A 27,169-nucleotide genomic window follows, 5' to 3' on the forward strand; every position below is an offset into this window, starting at 1 on the left:
TTTATTATTTTTATAAGCTACTCAAGGTGGCCAACATACGTAATATTCCTTTCTCCTATTTTTCCAACAACCATTTGAGGTGGGTTGAGAAGAAAGAGAATGACTATCTTAGTCACTCAGCCGGCTTTCATGATACAAGAATTGGTAGAAATACGGAAGGAATACTGTGATTTCCCCATTTTGATCATTAAAATGTGGGTGTGTCCCACACAAGGCTCTGGACACTCTTATTGCTTCATGGGAAGCTCCTGTGTACTCCACCTATTTTTTCCCCCAATATTCACAGTCAATAGTCTGTTAGGGGAGAGAAGCCAAAAACATTACCCAGATTTCTGGGAAGGAGAATGAAATAGCAATATGCAGAAAACATTAAGTTTTGTTTCAAACTGAAAATAATGTGTCTCAGAAGCTCTGCTGAGCTATTCCAGGAAGGCTACAGTTTGGCAAAATTGAATTGTGGAGCACTCCAGATGTTCATGGTTTCAACTGAAAACAAAAATAATAAAAAAAACAAAAACAAAACATCTAGAGGCCTAACTGGGTGAGGACAGCAAGATTGGCATGCCTCTCTCTTCTACTCTTGCATGGCTTACGTAGCAGCCTCCCCAATGCCTTCCTTTAAGTAAAGACAATGGTGATGGTTAAGGGGAAGCAGGGAAAGGAAACCCTTTATAAAATCAGAAAGGGAACGGGTGAGTTTTACTGCAGGATACCTATATCCTTCGCTTTTTCCTGCTCTCCCTCACTCCTTTTAAAACACTTCTGTCTAGAATACACGTTTTGGCCCAAGCCAAAACCAAACACACATTTCAATGCAAATACAAACCATTCCACAATTAGCTGTTCCATACATGGGACAGTTTGTACACATGACATTTTTCACATCCTAGAATGAAGTCTGTAAAAAGGAAGCAATGATATTCAATAGGATTGCTGGACAAAAGTCTTCTCTTTCCCTCCCATCCTACCTGTTCAGGAACTTTTCCATAGCCATTTTCCCCCAACTTTGCATTAAAATTATGAGGAATATATTGGAAATCATGTGTCCGATGGGAAAAATGCAACCATGCTGTAGTAGCAGCTGTTTTTTTCAGTCTCAATATTATGGATCATAATAAACAGATTTGAAAAAAACCTTTGACTGATACACCTCAAAGATTATCTATGTTGACTTTTAACATGAGCAATATATTAGACTTAGTGTGAAAGTCCTTTTTCTCTATAGCAAAGACAGGGAATTCTATGGTGTGAAAGATTTCAGAGGTTTTGAATGTGTCTCCAATGGGAGCAGGCATCTCCTTTTTATTCCATTTTTTTCTGATTTTGAAGACAGCAGAAATTGCTCATTTTATGTTTGTTGACAGATGGGGATAACTACATATGGTCCAAGCCTCCTCTTGCTCTCTTTACCTCAAATTTCCAGGAACTGCTTCCAGCTGGACATTATTTTGTTGTTGATAAATCCATTTATATTATCACTATGTAAACTGCATAAATACAAAATTTCTATTTTAAAAGTCTATTGTTTCAATATTTATATTATACAAGTTATCAATTTATTTGTTAGAAATAACATTATAACAGAGGACTACTCATATTCTTTTTATTCTTTTTTGGATTATTTAGATTTGTTATTGTACTTATTCTTCACTCTGAATTTTTAAAAGGACGGTGTTTTGCATGTAATGCAACTAAATTTTGTCTTTGCATCACTGTCAAACTTATTTCTAAATTTATTTTTGGACAAGATATTCATAAAGTAAATATACCTTGATATTGTAATGAAGTAACCACTTGAAACACATGAAACTATTCCTGAAAGTTGTAATTATAGTAGATGTTACTTTGAGCAATAAGGAGCAATCCCCATCTTCCTTAGTAATCAGCTTGTTCCATGAAACACATATGGCAGGATGTGGTATTTATCTAACATATTTGGCAGCTCTAAATGGACAGTATTCCCTCAGCCTCATTTTCTAAAGATGTTTCAAGATCGGCATTTTTAAAAAAGGCAGACATTACTTCATATTGAAGTAATTTATGATGGTAAAAGTAGGAGAGAAGAAAAAAATTGGGAACATTGAATGAAATACAGTAGAAATGTTAGACAGATCTACATAAACTACAAAGGATTACTAAAACAAAAATGTTACCACACTACAACTCTTGGGGATTATCACTTTCCCTCCTGAGATCAGCCTTCAACCTTGGAAGGGAAATCCATCACTATGTTAGCCTTCCATTTTCTTGATGGCTTCAGTTTTCAAGTCAGAAATTTTCAACTTTGGAAAGATACAATATAAACTGATGGATCATCTTCAGCATCCTCAGCCTATTTAGATCTGGCATCTGCATGTGGAGCTCAAGAATGCTAATATACTCAGTAACTTTTCTTTTGGTTTCCCAGGTCCCAATCCTATGTTTTTACATTAAAAATAAAAATTTTAATTACAAAACAAGAAGAATATAGAAATGGAGAGCTGTACCTGTGTAGTTTGGAATTGTATTCATAGCCCCCTTCCCCAAATAGCAGCATTAGTAATAAGAGTAAGAAGTATCCTATGGCATGGGTGGGGCATACTAGAAGAGTTAGTAGTTAGTATTGTGATAAATTGATTCTCTCTGAATATGCCCCAAATAGCAATCCTTTTGTGAATGAATGGGCAAGCTACCCCAATCTTTTACAGCCCTAGAAGGTTGGAGGTACCTCATTTCAAACACTGAGAATGTCCTCCAAATATTTCCCTTCACTGCTATTTAGGGAGGGAAACTTTACAATATTTTTTTTAATCTGGTAAAATACAAAAAAAAAAAGCTCTTTCCAATCTTGTATCTGGATTACCAGTGTGCAACCAATAAGATTGCTGGCATTTTGAATTAAACAAGAGTTTTTCCTTAACTCTTTGTGGTATGCTCATTAGACTGACTTTCTTAGAGCTGTGGGTTAAACTTGTTTTAAGTTTCTTTAGCTAATATGCTATGTGTGATATCAGATGCAGAATAACAGCAACAGAATTGGAAGGGACCTTGGAGATCTTCTAGCCCAACTATTTGAGATTGTCAAGAAATTTCCCCTTAATTCCAGGTTGGGTCTCTCCTTGAGATAATACGCATAATGCAACTTTTAAAATTGATCTTTACTTTATATACTGCCTGGGGAGCTGAAGTCCACATATCTCTAAAATTCCTGAGGTTGAGAACCATTGATTTAGATGATAGTCTATATAAAAGAATGCTAAATATTTATCTAGCTTTGTGATCTTGTTTACAAAACCAAAACAGCAGCAAATTAACACCTCAACAAGTGGGGGCTTTCAAGGAACAGGTTTAGAATTAGACTATGACCCACTTAATGCCAAGTAAACACACAGCATTCTTCATGGCAGATTGAGATTTCAGGGTTAAGTCCAGATGAAATTCAGTAAGATTCAGTAACTAAAAAAATGCCTAAAATGGAGGTTATGGTATACTTTTTTAGAGTGGGATTTCTAGCAATGGAAAAACTCAATGTAGATATAAAATTATTAAGCCAAGATTTCACTTTTTAAAAATGAAATTTTTTTCACCACTGGAGAATTAACCGCAGAACACTTAGAACCAATGGTTATTTCTTCAGAGTTCACTGAAATGTAATTGCTCCTCAGAGGAACAATTCAGAAGTATTAATCCCAATGGAAGTTCAGTCATTCGGTTTTAAAATGTGGATTAGGCCTTTTGTTTTCGTTTTATCAAGGTAAGTCCTTCTAACTTTGACGTGTATAACTACACTCTTTACTGAAGACACTAAACCTCCGTGACAGATTGTTCTGAAAAATCTGAGAACTGGGGCATTATTTAAAAAAAAACAATGGCTAAAAAAAGAAAGAAACCACACACACAAAGGGATAGAAAGGCCAGCTCCGTTAGAGAACACGCGAAGAAAACGACCCTTGGGGTCTGAGGCAGATCCGCGGGCCCAACTCGGCCACTCTGAGATTTTTCATGGGGAGGTTTGTGTTCCTGCGCGCTTCTTCCTCCTTATCCTTTCTAGAGCGCAAGGGCTGCGCGGCTTCCACGTTTTCCCTCCGCCCTGAGTCCGCTGTCGCGGGCAGTCATGGGGCACTCGAGAGAGCAAAGTTTCCAATCTCTCCCCGAGGCAACCCCATCCTAGCGGTCCCGGCCCTTCCGCAGGGCAAAGGGGGGAATCAGAGGTGGACAGAGCAAGCGCTCGCCCTCCGCCTTAACAGGACACTTTAACACCGACTCTACGGGTGTCTTTTAGAGGGGAGCGGTCCCGCTTCTGCCTGCCCCGCCGCGAGGTGGCCAAAACCCCGGTCTCCTTTCCCCCGCAGCGCGGACGCCTCCGAGAAGGCCGCGCTCATTGTCTCTCACACAAACCCTGGCAAACAGGAAGCCACCTCGGCAAAGGAGGAGGGGGGGCACCCTCAGCGTAGGAGCGACAGCCCGGTCCAGCCAGTGACGGCGCGGAGCTCGGCGGCCCGCAGCCAATCAGCTGACGGGAGCGTCTTGGGAAGGCGGAAGTTCCGGGCTGGCGGGCAAGGCGGTGGTGGTGGTGGCGGCGGAGTCGGCCGGGCCCCCTCTTCCCTTGCTGCAAGCCCCACCTTTCGGCTTCCTCGCACCGTCAATCAAAATAGGGGAAAACCCCGGAGTGGGCTCCAGGCCGCCGCCGCCACCTCCACCAGCAGCAGCACCGCCGCCGCCGCCCGAGCTCACCATAAGCATGTCCCCGGCAGCAGCCGCGGCCGCCTCGCCTTAGTGGCAGCAGCAGCAGCAGCAGCGGCGCAAGCGGGGCCTGCGCGCGCCGGGCGGGGGGGGGGGGGAAGAGAGAGAGAGCGCCAGCCAGCCAGCCAGCGCTCGCTCGCTCTCCTTCCTTCCTGCCTGCCTCTCTCTCTCTCTCGCTCCCTCCCCGCCTGCCAAGTCGGCAGAAGGCGCCCCTGGCCGCTGGCTCCTCCACGCCATGACGGGTACGTACGGGCCTCAGCGGCGGCTCCTGCTGCTCTTGCTCCCGGGTCCGGCGGGCGGGCGGGCGTCTGCTTGGGAGTGTGGCTCGAGCGGCACTGAGCAGCAGCAGCAGGAGGAGCAGAGCCAGGGGGAGGAGGGAGAAGAGGGGCAGGGGCAGCGGCGGCGGCGGCAGCACGGAGGGAGGAGGAGGAGGAGGAGGAGGGCTGCGCTTGGCGGGCGGGAGGAGGAGAGCAGGGCGGGCTCCTCTGCGCGGGAGGGAGCGCTGGGGCGATGGGGAAGGGAGGGGGCAAGCGCTCCAGTCAGTGACTCTCCTCCCCCTCCCCTCCCCCCGCCGCCCGACAACCGGCCCACCCCCCCCACACTCCCCGCTTCCCTCCGCCTTTCTCCTCTCCTCCCCCCCGCGCCTTCGCTTCCCCGTTATGCCCGCAGCTCCCGAGAAGCCCGTGAAACAAGAGGAAATGGCTGCCTTGGACGTGGACAGCGGCGGCGGCGGCGGCGGCCCCCACGGCGACTATTTGCAGCAGGGAAACGGGGCCTCGGCAGCCGCTTCGGCCGACGCCTCTGACGAAGCCGGAACTCCCCAGGTAAACGCGGAGCCGGGCGGCTGGCCGACGCCTCCTCCCTCCCCCGCGGCGCCTCTTCCACCCTCCCCCCCCTCTCCCGCCCGCCCGCGTGCTGCCCGGTGACACGTCGCGAGCGCAGGACTCGCAGGCGCCCCCGCCGCGCGCGCTGTCCGGAGGGAGGAGGAGGAGGGGGAGGGAGGCGGTGGCGGCGCAAGAGAAGAAGAAGAAGGCCGGCGGGCGGGTCGCCCTTCTAACCTCCCCTCCCGCTTCTCTCTGTCCCCGGCCTGCCCGCCGCGTATAGGACACCCAGCCGTCGCCGCTGGCGCTGTTGGCGGCTACCTGCAGCAAGATCGGGCCGCCGTCACCGGAGGAGGACGACGCCGCTTCTCCATCTGCCGGAGCGGTAAGTGCCCGCCCCGCCGCGCTCGCACGGCCTGCCGGAGGGGGGGGGTTGAGAGGGAGAGCGAGACGGCGCAGATCGCCCGCCTGCCCGCCCGCCCGCCCGGGGGGAGGGACGGGGAGACACCGCATCGTACTGCCCGCCCGCCCGGGGGAGGGACGATCGCAAGGCCGACCTGCCGGAGAGGGGTCCCCAGGCTCCCCTGCCTCTCCAGGAGGAGCCGGTCTCCCTGAGGGAGGAGGGAGGCGGCGCTGGGACTTCCCCCTCGCCTCTTCGCCGCGGCGCCTTTTCCCTGCTTCTCGACGGGGGTGGGGAGGCGGGAAGACGGCGGGTTTCCCCCAACAAATCGGAGATAAACGGGGGGGGGAGTTGGTCCCTGGAAAAAAAAAACCCGAACAACCCTCTTTTCCCTCCTCCTTCCTGGACTGTCAGCTGTGCCCCCCGGAACCCCACAATCAGACAAAATGAAGGCTGGGCTGAAAGACAGGATGCACTTTAAGCGTGTAAAATGGCTGTTTGGAAAAAAAAAAAGGAGTCAGTAGTCCCTAGCGGAAGCGAGAGAGCTGCTTTGAAGGCTGTTTCTGGGTTGGGTCGGGGTGTGCATTGCAGATCGTGGAAGATAAAAGTAGTCAGAAGTTGTTTTTTTCTCCCCCCTCCCCTCCTTAATGCTTGGCCTCTCTTTATGTCCTTTGGGGAGGGGGGTTTCCTTTGAGAGGGCTTTAAGCCCTTGAGATTATTAGGAACATCTGAAAGGCTTTTGTGGGGGGGGGGGAGTTGATGGTTTTGCCAACTTGAATGAGGAAAGGATTACATTCGATGGGTGAAATAACTTCTTGATGGATGGCTTGTTTAGTTCATGTCTCAGGAATTTATCTGTGCAAGAAAAGCAGAAGGGCTGGCTTTTAATGTTGAAATATGGTAGTGAACACTACCCTGATCCTGAATGAAAATTGCACCATTTTTGAGTTTTCTAAACTTCATGTTTCATAGGTTTCAGGGTTTATATTAAAAGGGGTGGGGGACTAATTGTATTTTTTTTCAAAGTTTGCAATCTTGTGTATAGTCTGTACAAGTACTGTGACATTTGTAGGGACTTTTCAATAAACATACCTAGGAAGTATGATCCCATGACAGTTTGTGACTCTTATACTTCCATGCAGTTGTCATTTAATTCTTAGTTTATACACTTTTCTGTAACTATACTATAAGTTATCAACTTTGCTGTAACTTAAAAACATACTAAGCATAGTAACTTCAGGTAGCAAACAAGTATTATCTCTTTAGCACAATAGAAAAGTAATATATGCTTCCAAGTTTATCACTTCTCCACAGCCTTTGTGAGCTAGTGTGAGAGCCTGGAATGAAGCCAGGTGTTTTACATGTTCAGACACGTCCTTCTAAATGTGACATAGTGAAAAAAAAATAACACAGCGTGGTCTCAGACTTTTAGGCAGCTGAAGACTCTGAATTGAGTTTTTTTGACATGATTATTGAAATTTTTCAACCTAAATGTGGTCTTGGCCTACAGAATTTGTTATGATTTTTAAAGCAGAAAATTGGGAATTTATTATGTGAATTCAGGACCAAAAGTTGCAAAGAGGTACATGAAAAAAATCAGGAAAAAAAGGTTGCCATTGGCAAGTTTAAACTATTATCAACTTATTTCTGGTTTTATGTAAATATGTAATGGGAAAAATGGGTTCAAATAAAATAATGGTTGTGATCAGAGGTGGTATTCAGCAGGTTCTGGCCAGTTCTGGAGAACCGGTAACGGAAATTTTGGGTAGTTCAGAGATCCGGCAAATACCACCTCTGACTGGAGATTTTACAGTATCCTTCCCCTGCCACACCCACCAAGCCACACCCACAGAACCAAGTAGTAAAAAAATTTGAATCCCACCACTGATTGTGATTAGTGTTTGTTCTTCCAGCTTCAGTTTGCTCAAAACTCAATAGACAGTAAATGATAGGTTCAGGTACTCGACTTATGACTACAACTGGGACTAGAATTTCAGTTGTAAGTCATGACATCCATAAGATCAGACATAATTTTACAACCACTTTATGGCAGTTGTTAAGTGAATCCCATGATGGTAAGTCATTGCAGTTGTAATTTGAGGCATCATGTGACCAGATTCGAAGCTAGGATCATGGTCGTTTACAGAAAAAATGTCACAAATCATAGCTGCATGATCATGGATGCTGTGAATGGCCATAAAGATAAGCTGGTTGCCAAGAATCCAAAATGTGGTCACATGTCTGCAGGGATGTGTGCGGTCATTGTAACTCTGGAAATTGGTCATAAGTAGCTCTGGGGAGGTCGATCATAAATTCAAATGACAGAATGTTAATTGAGAACTATCTGTAATGTGCAAATCAAACTAAAAAAATTAAAACTGTCTCTGAGTATCCAAAATAGAAATTTAGAGAAACAAATATTCAGTCTGCAGCGGACAAGTTTTCAGGTCAGTGCTGCTTGAAATCTGATCATGTTCCTAGATTCAGCTCTGGAGTCATGTGCCTAGCTTTCAGTGGCAGGTAGTAGCAGCAACCAATATTACTATACTGTGATTGATCTTGCAACTGTTGTTACCTGATCAGATAACAGATAATCAGAGTTGGGAGGGACCTTGTAGGTGATCATAGTGATACATGTCTTTCTTTAGACCCTGCTTTGACTGTTGTTAACTTTCAGTAATTTAGAAAGCTAAGCAGGATTCATCTTAGTGAATGGGAGATCATCTGAGAAATCTAGTGCTGCAGGCTGACTAGGGGTTTAAAATAAGCATCCCAGAAAAGGCAGTGGTACATCACTTCCATATCTCATGGAAAAATTGTGAATGTGACCATGTACGTCTCAGTAAGAGTTGAGACCAATTTGAAGGTGACTTGATTTTTTTTTAAATACCTTTTTATTCTATGAGGTGTCCTTTGCAAGGTGTCTGGAAACAAATAAGAAGCATATGTCTTCCTTTCTAAAACAGCTGTGCTGATTACTCATCTACATCTGCTGAGAGTTCTCCTTATACCCTATGCAAATGGCCTTTGTGGACATGCTTGGTCCGCTGCTGAATTAGTGATTTAAATTCATTGTTTCCAGACAGTTTTGCTGGTATATTTTAATGGTGTTATCTCTATTTATCTCTATTTTAAAAAATAATTTGAGTCAGGCTGGAGCATATGTGGAGCTGTGGTACATGGTATTTTTGATAGAAAGGCATTTGGGAATTTAATAAAAAGGGTGGTATCAATATAATTAATATAATACAATGCACACACATTTACAGCAGCTCACTTTAGGTGTTTCTTTGTGTAATTTTAACAAGTGTTAGAAAAAATAACAGCACACTTCTTGCATTAATTGCTTGTAGTTTTTAGTCAAACTGTTTCTAAATATTTTCCTATAACTACTTTTGCTGCCTTTATTTTTGTTGATTTACATGTGTGCATATTTGTTTGTTGTGTTATAATCTAGCTTTCTGTCATAAGTAATTCATCTATTTAATTAATTCTATTGTTTACTTCCTGTATTGATTTTTTCCCCTCATCTGTGCCATTTTCTCCACCTCTGCTCTTTTTTTTTTACATTTTGAAGTTGGACAGGAAGTTATGCATGCTTCAGGCATCATCCAGAGCTGGATCCAGGAATACTATAGGGTAGATTAAATCATCCCACCCTACAAATGGAAATTTGATTTCTGATTAATGTTATCAGTAAGGGAAGTACAGTATATGACTTACATGCCATAATCAATGCATTTAAAGTCTTCTTGCATTATGATTTAGAATTGCTTAATAAGAAAGCAAAGTTCATTTGAACTTGATGGGGTTTGCTTCTAATTGAATACATTTAGTTTGGGAGTTAAATCTAATGATATTTATCATACATTTTAATTGTGTGCACTTGTCCCAATTACATAGTGGCAATATATAGCAATTTTAAGTATGTGTTCTTACAAAGACATACTGGGTCATTCAAGACTGATTGCTTAAATCTTTACTATGGAATCATGAATCTGATATAAACATACCCCAAAATAAATGACTATCAAAATAATGACTAGTGGCATCTTGTATAAGTTAAGCAACTGATTTAGGTTCTGATGTTACAATTAAGAAGTTTATACTTTTCTTATGCTTAAATATAGCTAAAGCTTTTGGTTTCAAGTAGCTTCTGATAACTTGATCATTCTCAGAGACAAAGAGTTCATGTAAGATTGTTCAATGTAGCATAGAATCAATTTGTTTAATACATTACCTTATGTTAATAATATCTCTGTAAAATAATCACAAAAAGCATCTTCGCCTATTTTTGCCTTTTTCTTCTGGACAATGTAAGTTGTACACAAATGAATATTTCTTCCTTACATAGCAGCTAATTTAAGCAAATGAAATTTGTACTGGTGCAGTTCTGAATATATCAAAGTGCATTTTGATATTGATTGGTTGAACAAGAACTAGAGTTAATTACAATTCTTTGATTGCATAGGTAATAGTTAACTAAGTAAAAAATGGAATAATTTTTCCTCCAATTTCTGTGAACTCAAGACTCATTCCCTCGTTCATGATAATTTAGAAAAGAAGTATTGTGTGAGATAGGGTAGAGTGAAGATATTGCAAAAAAAAAAAAAAAAACCAGTGGCCTTGGGGAGCTATGAAGGAAACAGCAATGTTGTCATTAAAAAATGAAAGCTATAATTTTCAGCCTTTTAGGGCTTACTTTAAAAATAACCCTCTCAAGAAAGGGATGTTCTGGGAAGATGGATCTTGGATGGCTATTTAAAATTAACATTGGTTTTAAACCCTCACAAGTTATTCTGGTTGCTGACCTCCACTCTGCAATCCTCAACACATAATCTCTTTGGGTGAGCTACTCAGTGCGTGAGTATACTCCTGGTAGCCCACTGATTGGAAAGTTGCGGTAGAGACCTTATATGTGGCAGCTTTCTTGGTTTCCTGCTGCTAATAGTGAAGGAGAACCTATACCAGGTCTACTGAATCAAGATCACTATAGTGAAAGGAACTTCCTTTATCCTTCTAGCTATGCTGCTCTGGACATTGGTGATGGTAAGATAGAATCCATATAAATGTGATTGGGATGATTTCTGAATTAGGGGAGGTACACTGAATGGATATAAGGACCTCCTGAAAATGAAGTTAATGACAAATAAAAGGAAGGATATACTTTTGCCATATGCATACAGATTCCTCTCTTTTACATATCAACAATATTGCAGATTTGTACATCCATTACCACCTCTAATAGTAAAAACAATAGGCTATATAAAAAAAACCCTAGGAAAATATCAAGTTTCAGAATTATGGCATTTTATTGGACAAAACAAGCATCATAAATTGCTAAGGTGTTCTTTGACTGAGTGGCTTAAAATACTAGTTACTTGCTGGCAATAAGGAGCTCTGCCATTTTGAGAAAGGAATGAAAAAGTTAAGTCATGATGCTACTTTAGATCAATAGCTGAAAAAAGTTAGGGTGTTTTAATTGTACACTTATATATGAAACACATTTTAGAAAACTCAAGCAGCTGCACAGGGAAGAAACTGGCAAAGGGTACCTGCTTTCTTCGGCAGGACAGATCCCACTGACCTAGAAATAGAATGTGTTATAGAATGTGAAATCTGGATTCAGATCTATGTGTGCTGATACTATTAACATATAAATACAGTTTTAGTTTCCTTTCCATTTCTGTGAATGTATTATTAAAGGCAAATATACATTTCCTTTATTTCCTTAGTTATCTATTATATGATGTGTCAAAATGCATAATTCCATTTATTAGACTGTGACATATTTCCCTCCTTTTTATTTACTTTGCTGCCCAGAGTAATATAATAGGAGAGATGGGTGGCTAAAATTTAATAACCAAATATTTTGTAAACGTATTTTCTCTTGACCACAAAATTTGAATTGACCATACAGTACATCAGTAATTACCAACTTGAAATAATCAAGGTTACACATACGATTTATTCACATTTCTGCAAGATATCCAAATCGAGGGAAAATGCCAACAAAAATTGAGATGGAGTGCCCATATGTAATAAATTTAAATTATTTTTTGTTTAAAGTTGGAATTTCTTGGGTCCTCTCTGTGGGGATCATCTATGTCAGGGGTGTCAAACTCAAGTCCGGGGGGGTGCAGATCCGGCCTGCAGGGTGGTTGGATCTGACCCGCGAGGCCGTCCTGGAAACAGTAAAGGACTGGCCTGTGATGCCTTTTCCATTTTCACTGGCAGAGGGTTGCAGGAGGCTGTCACAGACAAAAACTGAGCTTGGGAACCCATTTTCACTGGCAGAGAGCTCAGGTCACCACTGGCAACCCCCCGCCCAAACACCAGTGACCTCAAGCTCGCCACACCCATCCAGGCCATGTTCACCCCGGTCCCCTGAAGTCAAACAACCCTGGTGCGGCCCTCAATGAAATCGAGTTTGACACCCTGATCTATGTGATGCTGTGCACAAGTGCCACACTGATAACTCCTAGCATATTACATGCTCCTCAAACACTTTGAAAGATGATGGAATGGATTGCATAAAATAAAAAATTAAGAAGGTCTATTCTTGCCAGCAATATTTTGGAACCAATATGAATTTGTATCTCACACTTAAAAGAGTTCTTTCTATTGTTTTTTATTGCATGAACATAATGAGAAATGTATGGTTGGGGTGGTTTTTGCTACATTTTTTACTATGTGTTTTTTTTTAAATACCTTTTTCACACTCTGAAATGTGAAATCTGAAGTCTCAGGAAACCCCTGGGGAAAAATAGCTAAAGATGTGCAACTTTAGCATTCCAGAAAAGTTGGAAGTAGTTAAAAACATTTTCAGTTAGAAGATCATAAGATTCTTGGAAGATGTGTATCTTAATAGAATCTGACTGAATAGAAATCATAGAGCTGTACAACTCTGCTCCTGGTTGCCACATGTAAGAGGAAAGCCTTGTGTTACAAGGAGATGTCTTTCAGGACTTTAAAGGAAAGGAATACTGTCATTTCAGTTTTTGAAACTGTGCCGAGAGCGTGAGAGAGAAAGAGAGAAGCTCTGTTGTTCCTTATGCTTCTTTGGCTTTGTACATCAAATATTTTAAAAATAACCATGCAGGAAAATTCATGTAAAGGAAAAATATAAGCACATTGTAGTTCAGAAGAAATAGACACATGTAAGGCCAAGACTAGAAATCATGTGTTATTTCTAAGGTTGGGCACAGATAATCTTTTTGGAGAGTTACTTAAGTGGGGAATGATTAATAGTGTAAACTGTAAGGAAGATGAAATAGAAAAGAGCTCAACTCTTTTCTATTTTCAAATTTTCTCCCAAACATTTTTAATAGCTAAATTATAGTGGCTGCATCTTTTATACCCACCTTGCATTCTTATAAATGCAACAGCTAGTATTTAAAAAGAACCAAAGATATTATTGTATTAGATTTGTTCATATTTCTTCCTTGTGAATTTTTTGAACATCAAAAAAATTAGGCTGTGCGGTAATATTATCTCAAATTTCATTAATTTATAGAGCTGTGTTTGAAGGAGAAGGAAGCTAAAATGATGTCAGCTCTACAGTTGAGAGTAATAAACTGAAATACCTTGATTTTCTGTGCCCTAATTCAGGCTAACAGTGCCATGGGCATGGGTGGAAAATACTTCTTGCTGCTATTTATGCAATGTAATTTTAGCTTAAAATATAAGTATCTATTACAAAGGTCTTCAAACTTGGCAAGTTTAAGACTTGTGGACTTCAATTCCCAGAATTCCTGAGCTAACATGACTCGAGGATGAATTCTGGGAGTTGAAGTCCACAAGTCTTAAAGCTGTCTAGTGTGAAGACCCCTGATCTATTATATCTATCAGCATAGCTGTGATTCTCCTGTAGGATCCTGAATCATATATTTCTTAACCTCCCAAACAAATCACTTATCATTTTTAATAACCATGTACACCTTCTTTCATTATTCCTCTGACTTAGAAATATTGATGCTTTCAAAATGTGAAATTAATGTAAAGGTCAGCATTTAATCGCTTAAAATAAATTTTTGCTAAGGAGCTATACGTGTAAGTGCAATACAGGTAGTCTTCAGCTTACCACCACAATTGTGCCCAAAATTTCTGTTGTTAAGTGAGACATTTATTAAGTGAGTTTTGCCCCATTTTACAACCTTTCTTGCCACAGTTGTTAAGTGAATTACTGCAATTGATAAGTTAGTAACTCGGTTAAGTAAATCTGGCTTCCCCATTGACTTTGCTTGTCAAAAGGTTGCAAAAGGTGATCACATGACCTTGGGACACTTCAGCGGTCATAAACATGAACCAGTTGCCAAGGGTCTGAATTTTGACCATGTGATTATGGGGATGCTACAAAGTTGTAACTGAAAAATAGTCATAAGTCACTTTTGTAAGTGCTGTTGTAACTTTGAAAGGTTACTACTGTGGCAAGTCAAGGACTACCCGTATGCATGCATAAAGTTGGAATTGAAAGGGTTTTGTAAAGAGGGACATCCAACACACCAGAGATGTGGCTAAGATACTTTGGGAAAGGCAGTAACCTAATACACTCATGTTGTACGGAATTACTTGATGAGGTCAAACTGTTCAAATCAAAGGTAGTGTCAGAGAAAAGACCTCCCCAGTTTCTTAGTGTAAGCAGTCACAACTTGTTAAACTAAGAGATGAATAAATTTTGGCCTCCACTTTGGGGCAAGTTGTTAAAACAAATAGGATGTATCTTGCTAATGATAAATTTCCCTTTTATTTTAATTGAGAAATTATGATTAACAACTTCAGAATCCGACGATTATCAAACTACCCTCAACTATGTTTTAATGTTTCAGAGTTGTTAATTATGGTTTTCTAGTTTATCTAAAGTAGGAATTAGTATATAATAGACGTCTTTCTAATTATGTTTACTGACACGTGTAAAAACGAAGAGGCTAAATTGATAGGATTAACTTGTTTGCATCCTGGCATAACAAGTCAAAATCTATTTCTTGTTCTTCAGTTATTCAAATATATGTACATAAATGCACAATTTCTGAAATAGTTCCTTTTCAAGAACCCACTGTTTAAACAAACTCTGTAAAAGGAGTTAATCAAAAAGCAAGATAAATAAATAAAATTGCATAAGTTGCTACTTGCTTGTTATAGGTGCTATTCTACAATTAACAGTTCCGAGTCTATTAATGTAAGGAATTAATAATTGTAAAGTGGTTAAAGCAACAATGGAAAAAAGGTTTCTTTGTGTGGAGAACAGCTGATTTTTTTTTTTAAAAATGAACTTTATATGGAACTAAGATTGAGCTATTTGGCTTACTATGTACATACAAGTAATGTATTGCTCATCTGTCATTTACACAGACATTTTAATTTGGTTTTTGTTTTTGTTTTTGTTTAGACAGGAGATTTGACCTCTGTACAGTTAGCAGGAACACCAAATAGATGGGAGGTATTGTCTGCCACACCTACAACTATTAAAGATGAAGCCGGCAATATAGTACAGATCCCAGGGGCTGCCACAGTAACTTCAAGTGGACAGTACGTTCTTCCTCTTCAAAGTCTGCAGAATCAGCAGATATTTTCTGTGGCACCTGGTTCAGATTCATCAAATGGTACTGTGTCCAATGTTCAATATCAAGTAATACCCCAGATACAGACAGCTGATGGTCAGCAGGTTCAGCTTGGTTTTGCAGCCTCTTCTGATAATGGTAGTGTGAATCAAGAAACTGGTCAAATTCAGATCATTCCTGCCTCCAATCAAACCATTATTGCCTCTGGAACATCCTCTAGTAACATTCAGAATATTTTATCACAGACTGGCCAAGTCCAAGGGGTGACAATTGGTGGTTCATCTTTTCCTGGGCAAGCACAGGTAGTTGCTAATGTTCCTCTTGGACTGCCAGGAAACATTGCATTTGTTCCCATCAATAGCGTTGATCTAGATTCTCTGGGACTAAGTGGTTCTCAAACCATGACTGCAGGCATTAATGCCGATGGACACTTGATAAGCACTGCACAGGCAATGGATAGTTCGGACACTTCTGACAGGACTGCAGAACAGGTTTCTCCTGAAATGACGGAAACAACCACCGATACAGACTTATTTGTGCCAACGTCGTCATCCTCACAACAACTGCCTGTAACCATAGACAATACTAGTATATTAGAACAAAATTCAAATAGTTTGCCCTCCACTAGTGGGCAGGTCCACAGTTCAGATCTTCAGGGAAATTACATCCAAACATCTGTCTCGGAGGAGACACAGGCCCAAAATATTCAGGTCTCAACAGCACAGCCTATTGTACAACATATACAGCTTCAAGAATCTCAACAAACGACGAGTCAGGCTCAGATTGTACAAGGTATAGCGCAACAGACAATCCATGGTGTGCAAGCCAGCCAAAGTATATCACAACAGGCTTTGCAGAATCTTCAGCTTCAGTTGAACCCTGGGACTTTTTTAATCCAGGCACAGACAGTGACCCCATCTGGGCAAATAACTTGGCAAACATTTCAAGTCCAAGGAGTACAGAACTTGCAGAACTTGCAGCTTCAAAATGCTCCTGGCCAACAAATAACATTGACACCTGTGCAGACTCTCACTCTTGGTCAAGTTGCAGCAGGTGGGGCCTTGACTTCGACTCCGGTTAGTCTAAGTACTGCTCAGTTGCCAAACCTACAAACAGTTACCATAAATTCCATAGACTCTGGAGGTATTCAACTGCATCCCGGAGAAAATGCTGACAGTCCTGCAGGTATGGTAAAACTAATGCTTTGAATTATGGTAAAAGTAATCATAATTATTGAAGCATACAGAACTTTCTCTTCATGCAGACTAAAATTCTGATGCTTGTTCTTGGTTAAATTAATTTGTGATTTGTCGAGTTGATGTTTTTAAATTTATATTTTCCAAATTTTGGATTCTAAACGATTTTTGATACTAGATTTGGACATTCATACTCCATTAGCTCATCTCATTTTTTGTAAGCTTAAAGCAAAAGCCAGTGGTTAACAACATAAATTGATTTTAGAACTGAAACACTACAATTGGTTCTGAAACAGAAAGTCCAGGTGTGTTTTTCTGTTAACTTCATTTTATGAAACCGCTTGACAAATTTATTTTGAAGGCGAGGGGTTTCAAAAACAGTACTCTGGTAGGTGGGCTTGGTAATTATTTTATGAAAAAAAAAGAAAGGGGAATATGAATAATTTTTTTATGCACTGTGAGGTGCGAAGAAAGTGGATAGATTTTTTTTCCCCATCTCCCAATAATACAAACTAGTGTCATGAGATGAAGCTCTGTGGTGGACAACTTGGGCAGGCAATAATAATTGTTACGTGTAATAGATACTAGAATTGTGCTGTTTGTTTTGACAGCAGATAACTTTTTAATTTAATTTAATTTTTGTCAATGAAGGCATCATTGACTGCTAGTTACGGTGGTTATATATTGTATATCCCTAGGATTCTGGAAATACATCATGCAAAATAAAAGTGGAAGCGGACTGTTGCGCTCATAACCTCTTTTTGAGATACATTATTGGCTTCTGTCACAAACAAGATGGTGGACCACTATCTGATTCTGCTGTATTACCTTTTAAGACGGAATAATCTTTTTTTATCTGGAGGTTTACATGCCACACGCTTTTATTATGGACTGACTATGTGTGTGCACACTTGACCCTGGGAAAGAGGATATATTGGTGAATTGTAGAGAGCACTTTGGAAAAGAGGATGCTATGTCCTAGCTTGGTAGTCTTGCAGGATACTTACGCCAGATCTTAAAGCAGCACCTATACATAGAAGTTGCAATATAAGTTTCAATGGCAACTATTGTATAGGCTATAACCAAATGCAGTGAATCGGCTGTAGGCCAGTTTACTTCCTAAGGAAGCAATAAACACAAATATGAAAGTGCTTCGGGGAACAGGGAAATGAGAGCTGTGAAATCCATCATAAAATAAGATTAAACATTTTCCCATAGGAATGCATATAAGGATGTTTTTTTCTTTTCTGAGAAGATTGCATGAAGAAGGATGTTACTATCTTTGGCCATGTTTCCTTAATACATTTTTAGTTGCTTGACTTATGATTGATACTGATGCAAATAAATCATTATACGATAGGAGTCCAGGGGGCAGGAGATAAGAATGTGATTTCTGTCAATATGCATTTTTGGGGGGGAAGTAATGCAGATTATCCACTTTTTAGTCCTATGGGCCTTATTTGGAATCCTGAAACTGAAGAATGTGTGGTCTAGAAATAAGATTATTGACTAAAAAGCTTTCAAAACCACTCTTTTTAAATAACTGAATTATCTAGGTTTTCTAACCATACCAGAGAAGCAGTTTGATGTATTAGCTAAGGCTAGAAACCAGGAAGACTGAGTTGTACTCCTACCTTTTGCACAAAGCCAGCTGGATGACCTTGGGCTAGTCAGTTTCTCTCAGCCCTAGGAAGAAGGCAGTGACAAACTGCTTCTGAAAAATCTTGCCAAGAAAACTGTAGGGACTTGTCCAGGCAGTTTCTGAAATTTGGACATGATTGAACAGAAGAAAAAACTTAAAATATTATGGTTTTTTTACTTGTAGTAAACTGCCATTCCTTGAACATTTTACACCTACCTAAAAAATTCTGCGTGATATCCAGTTAGGTCATTGCTAAAGGAACAGATATGTCCCCCTTCTCCCTGGTAGCCCTTCTATGTCCAGATCTGTTCTAGAATGCTGGTAGCTTATCTGCAACAGATTTAGGACTTACAGGGGGAGAGAAGATGAAAAATACATTACCTGGTACAGGGGATATTTTTAATCAGTATTGGTAGCTGCTGACATATTTGCATACTATCATTAAAAAAATAATTGAGCTTTTAAAATTCTAGGAGAAATTAAAAGCCAAGAAAGCCAAGAATTCATACAGTATTTGGAATGGTAGCCAGTAATTATTAATTTGTAAATGTTTCTTATATTGACATATGACTTATCATTTGTAATGTAACTTTTTCATGCAGGCTGAATTTTAATGGAATTCTCACTGTTTGAATAAGTTGTCTTCATCCTCCAAAATTTTATCAATCATGTCTGACAGCTGAGGAGACAAAATGAATTTTTACCTGAAATAGTCCTTTAACAAACATGACTTTGAATAATTGTTACATTTTAGATCCATTTTTCTCTTCTGATGATAAATACATTTTTAGTTGTAATGAAAATGTATTTATATATTCAGTCATTTTCTTTTAAATGCATTCAATTTTAATGAGTCAACATTTACTAGTGAAATAATCTAGGAAAGGACTCAAATTTGTGGGAGATCCATGTATGTTTCTTGCTAGTTGAAATTATAGTACTTTTATAGAGGAACACTTGAAGATATATCTGAATTAGCCAAATGTTCCCAAACATATATTTCAGTAAGAAATTTATTTTTCAGAATTATTCAAAACTAAAAAATATTTATATTTTAACATTTTGGGGGAGGGTGTGCTTATGGAACAACTTGTCTTGTGAATCAAGATGCTAAAGTAATTGTTTCTCAGGTGTTGCTTTGTTGGGCTAGCCTCAACATCTCAGTTGTTCTGGATTTTCATGAGATCACAATTCTTGAACATATTACATGCTACTGTGGTAGGAACAGAGAATTGTTAGCATTCTTTTGCACACATGTGAAAGCATAAATAGTTCTTTGGTTTTACTTTTGAAAAGTAATATTTGGGGCAAATTGAAACCAAATGGATCTGTACCAATATTCAAGATAACCGTTGTATGCCCCCTTAGCTGGGAATAAATTCTGTTGAAGAGAGTAGTACTTGCTTCTGAGTAAAGACCAAACTGGCAGCCAATGCAGCTTGTGAAGCAGCGTTGTAACATGGGCCATTTAAGGGGCTCCAAAGACTGCTCATGCTGCCACACTCTGCTCTAGTTGTGCAGTGCAGTTAATCCAGTAGGGCTGTAGTGACTGAGCACAGGGAGTGGTGCAGAAACCAAAGTTGTGCAAAGGCTCTCCTAGCCACACCTGCCACCTGCTCTTTGAGCAGAAGACATGGGTCCAGGAGAACCCCTAAGTTGCTAACTGGGCCGGACAGTGCAACCCCATCTAGAACAAAAGATGTCAAAGACCCAGATCTTGAAACTCCATGTACAGAAAGCCACTCAGCCTTGTTAAGGTCATCATAGTCCTGCATCCAGGCGCCTACAAGTCTCCAAGACCTATGAGAGATAGCGACAGCATAACTGGGGTCACCAAGGGATGGAGATATAAAGTTGAGTATCATCAGCGTATTGATGATACCTCAATCCATTTGACAGATGATCTCACTCATAAATGGATCAATATTATATTATTTGATTATATATCTTCCTCAACGTCAAACTTTAATACCAATGACAAATTATATAATATGTTCTGTGGGAAAATCTCAGTCTCTGTGTGTGTGTATGTGTGCGCGCACGCGCGTGTGTGTGTGCAAGTGCCTTCACGCTAAATATCTTCTTGAAATATGTTTGATTCTCGTTTGTATTGAATATGAAATTTGTCCAGCAAGCACTATAATTTAACTTGTGTTACTTAAACAAATATGGCAATTAGGTTATCTTTTTTGTTTTTACAGGTTATTCTTGCAACATTTTACAGATTTATAACATTAACCTTCTTCAACAGAAGTTCTTCATAGATACATAAGTTGTATTACAGCAACTGAAGGCTATTAAATGTTAGAGTAAATTAAGTGTATTAAATATCCTTTATACCACTGAAGAATATACAGATGGATATTATTAGACAAAAAATAGGCTAATCATAGTGGTTTGAATGCTAAAACAGCACTACAAATGAAATGTAGGTGAATACCTAGAAAGATTTTTTTTTTTAAAAAAAACCTTTGTATTTAATTGATATTGGCTCTGTTTCTCTTGAAAGCTTGCCCTTGGCATTTAAGGATTTTTTTTCTTCTTCCTTTGGCATACTGGAATGTAATCTTTCCTTGGCCTGGCTTTGCTCTGTCTGGGAAGAATGTTGCTTCCATATATAGGCTTCTTAAGGCTTCCCATTCAGAGTAAATGGAAGAGGTTAATGCTCAACACAACATCAGGACTGGCAAAGCATCATGCTGAGCTTTCATATAACTCTTGAAGATGCGGAGGGAAGGGCAGTTAAACAGTTGCAGCCAGATAGAGCGGATCCAAGGACAGGAAGCATATGTTTTTGAACAGGTTTGAAGGTTGACTTGAGCATTGATGCAGCTATCCCACTTATACATGTAGCTTTAGAAACTCTCCAGCAGATGTACTGTTATTGTACTCGTTCACAACTTTCAATTGTTTGTTTTAATTGCTCAATCTTTGCCATTTTTGGATGTGTTTTTAATGTGTCAGTTTATCATTATCATTACCTGATATCAAACATCTGCTTGAGCTGTTTAGACAACTATACATCAATGAAGCTGCCAGCCCAAGAGAATAATTTGTAAGGGTTTGGTATAGGTTTTGTTTTTTTAAAGCATTCTTGAAACATCATTTTTATCTTTTAAAATCTCTCTAGTTTCAATAGAATTCTTTTACATATTTCATTGAGAAGCCCTTTTTTGAAAAATAAAGGTTATTTTTTTGCTTTCCAGCTAAAAAAATGGTTGCTTTTGTTTGTAACGTTTTTAATAGCATGCTTAGTTGATTTGACACCTGAGGCTAGATGTGGGTTTTTCAGTAGAGATATGCAGTTCTTATAGCTATGAATAAAAGTACATAAATAGTCGTCTGGCATTCTGAGATTGGAATGGATTGATTGATAAGATAGGATAAACAGATAACGTTGCAAAGCTGAAGACATTTACAGTTTTCAAGAGCCATGGTGGTGCAGTGGTTAGAATGAAGTATTGCAGGCTGACTCTGCCCACTATCAGAAGTTTGATTCTCACCAGCTCAAGGTTGACTCAGCCTTCCATCCTTCCGAGGTGGATAAAATGAGGACCCAGATTGTTGGGGGCAATAGGCTGATACTGTAAACCGCTTAGAGAGGGCTGTAAAGCACTGTGAGGTGGTATATAAGTCTACGTGCTATTGCTATTTCTGCTTTCTGTGTAATGGGACTGACTTGATCTGTAATCTTGATCTCTCTTCCTTCCCCTCCCTTTAGATATTAGGATTAAAGAAGAGGAGCCTGATCCAGAAGAATGGCAACTTGGTGGTGATTCTACACTGAATACCAATGACCTGACACATTTGCGGGTGCAGGTGGTGGATGAGGAAGGGGACCAGCCGCACCAAGAAGGAAAAAGATTGCGAAGGGTAGCTTGCACTTGCCCCAATTGTAAAGAAGGTGGTGGAAGGTATGCATTCCTTGTCTCATTTTCTAGCAAATAAAATCTTTAAAATAAATGAGGCAAAACTGAGAGTGATCATTAAATTGAGCACCTGTATCTGTGGGAAAGCTGTGCATCTTGCTCTTTCGGTGCCAATGGGGAAGTGACAGATTGAAGGATGTGGCATTAGATTTTGCGGTGACAGCTCATGCTGCTCCTGAGCTAGTTAATGCCCTTGTTCACTGTACATCTATGCCGAGGTACATGAATGCATTTTCTTACAGTTCAGTGTAATATGCAACATGTTTTGATGATGTCAGTGTTTTGAGTAATGTTTGTTTCGTTGCATGTTTTAACAGGGGCACCAATTTGGGAAAGAAGAAACAACACATCTGTCACATACCAGGATGTGGGAAAGTCTATGGAAAAACATCACATTTGAGAGCTCATCTTCGTTGGCATTCTGGAGAGCGTCCATTTATTTGTACGTGGATGTTTTGCGGAAAAAGATTTACGCGTAGTGATGAGCTACAGCGACACAGGAGAACACATACAGGTGACCAAATCTTTTTTTTAAAAAAAAACTTATTTCTTTTGGCATATGGGGTGGGAAATTAAAGCAGCAGTTGGTCATTAAAAGCCTCATGTAACCTCGCTATTGATTTCTAAACATCTATAGCAGTGCTTATAAATCATATGTGCTTTTCTGTTGAAAGAAAAGGAAGAGTTGTCAAGAGTTTCAAATTTCATCCGTGTTAAGGTTTGCGTTGGTGTGAAAGAAAAAACTTTTTTTATATGTTGACCAGGTGAAAAGAAATTCGTCTGTCCAGAATGTTCCAAGCGCTTCATGAGAAGTGATCATCTTGCCAAACACATCAAAACCCATCAGAATAAAAAAGCTATTCATGCTAGCAGTACAGTGCTTGCATCGGTCGAAGCAACACCAGAGGATACTTTGATTACTGCAGGCGGAACAACGCTTATCCTTGCTAATATTCAACAAGGTTCTGTTTCAGGGATAGGAACTGTTAATACATCTGGCACCAGCAATCAAGATATTCTTACCAATGCTGAAATACCTTTACAGCTTGTTACCGTTTCCGGAAATGAGACAATGGAATAAATATACACAAAATACCTATTAATTGTGGTTATTTTTATACAGTAGTGAGAAGAATATTGTTCCTAAGTTCTTAGATATCTTTTTATTGATGTGCAAAAATTTTTGGATTGACAGTAACTTGGTTATACATGACACTGAAATGCCTTACTTTGTATGATATTCCATAGTATATTAAAATGGTAAAATTGCATGAGTTTTGTAGGTACTTTTGGAATCTAGAAGAGATTAAATTTTACCAACTTGTATAAAAAGAAATTTAACAATGGAAATGGTAGTCTAATCAAATGCATCAATCCTTTGTGGTTTAGTGTAAAAATGAGAACATGTTGGTATTTATCTATTGTAAGATAAAAGTTGATTGGTGAAAAGAAATCATGTTATGATAAAAGAAATTTTGTAATTTTCTTGACTGGAATTTTTATTATGCATAACTGACAAATCAAGTTTCCAAGCAAATGTTTCATTGTATAGGCTTTACTTAGCTCATCAAGTTGTCATTTTGAAGCTAATTATTTTAATTAGGTTAACTATGTACAATATTTTAAGCATTACTCTTGTAAGATTTTGAAAATTACATTTTAACATGGAGCTCTAGGGATAGTCACCTTTTAAATCCTGTTGAAAAGCCATGTTTAAAGTTTAATTTTGCCAAAATAATGTCTTGTTAATAATATTCTTTAAGTAACTAATTTGGGCAATATAACTGATGTTTAAAATTATTCAAGGCTTAAATAAAAATAAGTTGCTGCATTTTGGGTGATGAAACAAAAATAAAGATACCCTTTTCTTGAATATTGGAGGACCAAAAATTAAGGGTATCCATGTCAATTGCAATTTTTATCTAACTTTGTCTCCAAATACATCTGTCTGCCAGGGCCTTAAAAGCCATCATGTAAATTTTCAGTAAAAAAAAAAAAGACACACACATAAGCACTCAGACACAGACACACATATACAAATGCAAATAATAGAAAATCATTTCCATAGGGACAATAGTCCATATTAATATTAGTGATAGTGGAATAAGGGTTTTACAACGCTTTTTTCTGCCAAGCTTTGGTTAGTTGAGCTGCATTTAAATATCCACATCTTTCCTTTATGCTTCCCTTAAATTGTATGTATCCAGTACATTTAACTGATAAACATATATGTTTTTTATTAAGCTGATTTTTTTATTTTTTAATTACTGTTTATATTTTCAACTATAAAATATGTACACTCTTAATTTGCATAGCCAAGTCTGTAAGTGCTCTACCGTTTTACAAAAAAAAAAGTACAATAATTGCAACAGTTCACTATTTACAAACATTTGGAAAATCTGTTCATTTGTTCAAACCACCTCAAATTTAAAGGCTACCTTATTGTACGTCTAAAGTGTATTATAACAGTGTGGTAGTTAATAAAACACTATTTTTTTTCCTTTTGACTTGGGATTTCTGGTTTTTTTGGCCTTTTAATTGTTTAAAAATGACTCATTGAAAATTCATGGAGGCAGATAGCATTCCTTTTTACCATTTCTCTGCGCAGCAAACCTCAGATGCTTCATTGTTGACCAATAGACCAGTATAATTCTTCCTTCGTGTTCATTTCAGTCGCGTGCAGTTCTCAAAGACACTCATTTTTTCAATTTATTTTGATGGATCTCATTGGGTATATCGCCTTTGATTTGGATTTGTTTACACACAATTTTGACATTGGGGCCTATACTTTGAAAGAAATTCAACACTCCTCCCATGAGATCACTGGGGTATTAGAGAATGCAGGGAGGCTGGTGGTCCAGCGGGCATTCTTTTGGAAATACCACACCATGTGGCTCCATTTAGAGCAATACCTAAATAAAGATGGCAAACTTTGCTGAAGTCTTTACTGGCAGACTTTGGTGCCTGTGAAGATGCTAGCAGACTTGCTTCGTCACGCTGGAGCTGTTCAAGCTAGGTTTGGTATTTTTTAGTGTTGTTTGGAATGAATGGTGCAGTGTTTTACTTCTTTATCATCGTAAACAAAACAATGGAGCAAAGATACATAACTGCTTGTTTGCTAATTTATGGTAGTGCCAGAACTGCAAGCAAGTCCATTGGAAGGATCTCCTATAGGAGGGGTCCCCAAAGTTGGCAAACAGCTGGCTGGAGAATTCTGGAAGTTGAAATCCACAAGTCTTAAGTTGCCAAGTTTGGAGACCTCTGTCCTATAGCATGAGGTATATCATCTTGCATTACATCCAGTTCCTAAATTCTACCTGGTCCTTGTGGCATTACTCTTAAATTTTGTATTCGTGTCCTCTTGTAATCCTAACATAAGTCCTGCAACAAATTTTTGATGTGCCTTGATTATTTGCCCACATTTTCTCAGCAAATACCCAATTCACTCCTATAGAGACCTTGTAATTGACCTAATTCTCTAAATGAGAATAATCTCATTTTAACAAGCATCTGGATAAAATTAAAAAGGGCCTATAGTGATTCTCAATTATCCAGGTCATGGTTGTCGCAAAGGTGCTTTTCCAAAAGGCAATTGGTCTTTGTTTTGTTTTTTCCTAGAAAACATTTTGCTTCCCATCCAAGAAGCTTGGATGAGAAGTGAAACATTTTCAAGGAACACCCCCACCCACCCAAGAAACTTCAGTTGTCTTTTGGACAAGCACCTTTGGGACAACCATGACCTGGATAATTGAGAATAGCTATAAACACCTATATGGGATGTATTTTCAAGAAATCATCTTGATATACCAATTGGATTAGTTGATTTAGCTGTTTGCTGTGAGACATCATGCACCACCTCTAATTTAGTTTTATCTGTTGTATGAAATTGGTTTATATTCTGAGCTTTTTCTCCATACAAGCAGGATTGTGCAGTGATGAGCATGAGGGACTAGAGAGATCCCACCATCTACATCTTTTCAATGATAGTTTGTGATTCAGCAATTATATTTCAGAGAGTTTGAGGTAAAGGTTGCTGCCTCTCCATTTCACTATAATGTTTAGAGGACAGCCTGCCTTTAGTGTTGATTGTAGGCCAACAAACACTTGTGCTTTGATAATGTGAGACAGCATCCACCCAAAAAGGTAGCTGAGGGGAAACACAAAGTATATGCTTATGAGTTGAGCAGTTTCCCCGTGTAGTAAATTTGAAAGAGTTTTCCATATAGGCAATGGGCCTCTTGCTACTTAATCTAAAGTTTCTTTCTGAGCTCCATGCTGGACACCCTCATATATTGTTCTAATATGATTTGAAATCCAAACCAGTAGGAAATATTGGTGGAAGATAAGTTCTTATCTTCATATTAATACTTACAAGGTTCTATGAGCAGCTTGTTTGCCTAGTTGAGAAACTGGATGTTAATAGCTTATCTGGCAAAGCTCAATTTATGCTTTTAGCAAGCAAATGGGTTATAATCAGTGGTATAAGAAGATAGTTCTCAACATACGACCACAATTGGGGCCAGAATTTTGGTTGCAAAGCACGGCAGCTGTGCTTTGAGTTGTGCTCAATTTTACAACCTTATTTTTGCCATGGTTGTCATGTGAATCACACGGTTGGTATCCCACCAAATCTTCATCAATGGTTTGGACAAGGGGATAGATGGGGAACTCCTCAAATTTGCAGACTACACCAAGCTGGCAGGAATAGTCAACAATCCAGAAGATAAGCTTGTGATACAGAAAGATCTTGACAGATTTGAACATTGGGCACTATCTAACAAAATGAAATGAAATGGTGAAAAAAATAAGGTTCTACATTTAGGCAAGAAAAACAGGTACAGTGTAGGTGGTATCTCACTCAATAGTAGCAACTGAGAGGGATCTTGGAGTCCTAGTGGA

General features: G+C 39.4%; 1 protein-coding gene and 1 long non-coding RNA gene across 3 annotated transcripts in view; one reads left to right on the forward strand and one right to left on the reverse strand.

Annotated features, from left to right (window-relative positions):
* The window catches only part of LOC148127966 (uncharacterized), an 18,739-nt gene extending 12,750 nt beyond the window's left edge, over positions 1–5,989 (reverse strand). The window contains exon 1 of the long non-coding RNA XR_015740751.1: positions 5,865–5,989. This is a non-coding gene — a long non-coding RNA (uncharacterized LOC148127966). The remainder of the gene's footprint in view (positions 1–5,864) is intronic.
* SP3 (Sp3 transcription factor) lies at positions 4,515–24,777 on the forward strand. Of its 2 annotated transcripts, XM_026697042.2 has the most exons (7): positions 4,515–4,964; positions 5,392–5,546; positions 5,827–5,928; positions 15,332–16,688; positions 22,063–22,255; positions 22,588–22,784; positions 23,035–24,777. In XM_026697042.2, exons 1-7 carry the CDS (start codon positions 4,958–4,960, stop codon positions 23,349–23,351), a joined length of 2,328 nt encoding a protein of 775 aa, XP_026552827.1. In that variant the 5' UTR covers positions 4,515–4,957; the 3' UTR covers positions 23,352–24,777. The 2 variants fall into 2 exon arrangements, with proteins under 2 accessions (XP_026552827.1, XP_026552826.1); XM_026697041.2 differs by lacking the exon at positions 4,515–4,964 and having other exon boundaries at positions 5,382–5,546.
* Positions 24,778–27,169: the final 2,392 nt, after the last annotated feature.

This window comes from Pseudonaja textilis, chromosome 1 (assembly GCF_049901715.1).
Source record: "Pseudonaja textilis isolate UNSWEBS1 chromosome 1, rPseTex1.2, whole genome shotgun sequence".
Taxonomy (NCBI): domain Eukaryota; kingdom Metazoa; phylum Chordata; class Lepidosauria; order Squamata; family Elapidae; genus Pseudonaja; species Pseudonaja textilis.

What these genes read in the sequence shown, in the direction of transcription:
- SP3 (XM_026697041.2), top strand. Translation starts at nt 5,382, where the DNA reads ATGCCCGCAGCTCCCGAGAAGCCCGTGAAACAAGAGGAAATGGCTGCC. An exon ending in AAATGCTGACAGTCCTGCAG is followed by an intron (nt 16,689 to 22,062) that starts GTATGGTAAAAC and finishes CCCTCCCTTTAG; the next exon opens with ATATTAGGATTAAAGAAGAG. An exon ending in TGTAAAGAAGGTGGTGGAAG is followed by an intron (nt 22,256 to 22,587) that starts GTATGCATTCCT and finishes ATGTTTTAACAG; the next exon opens with GGGCACCAATTTGGGAAAGA.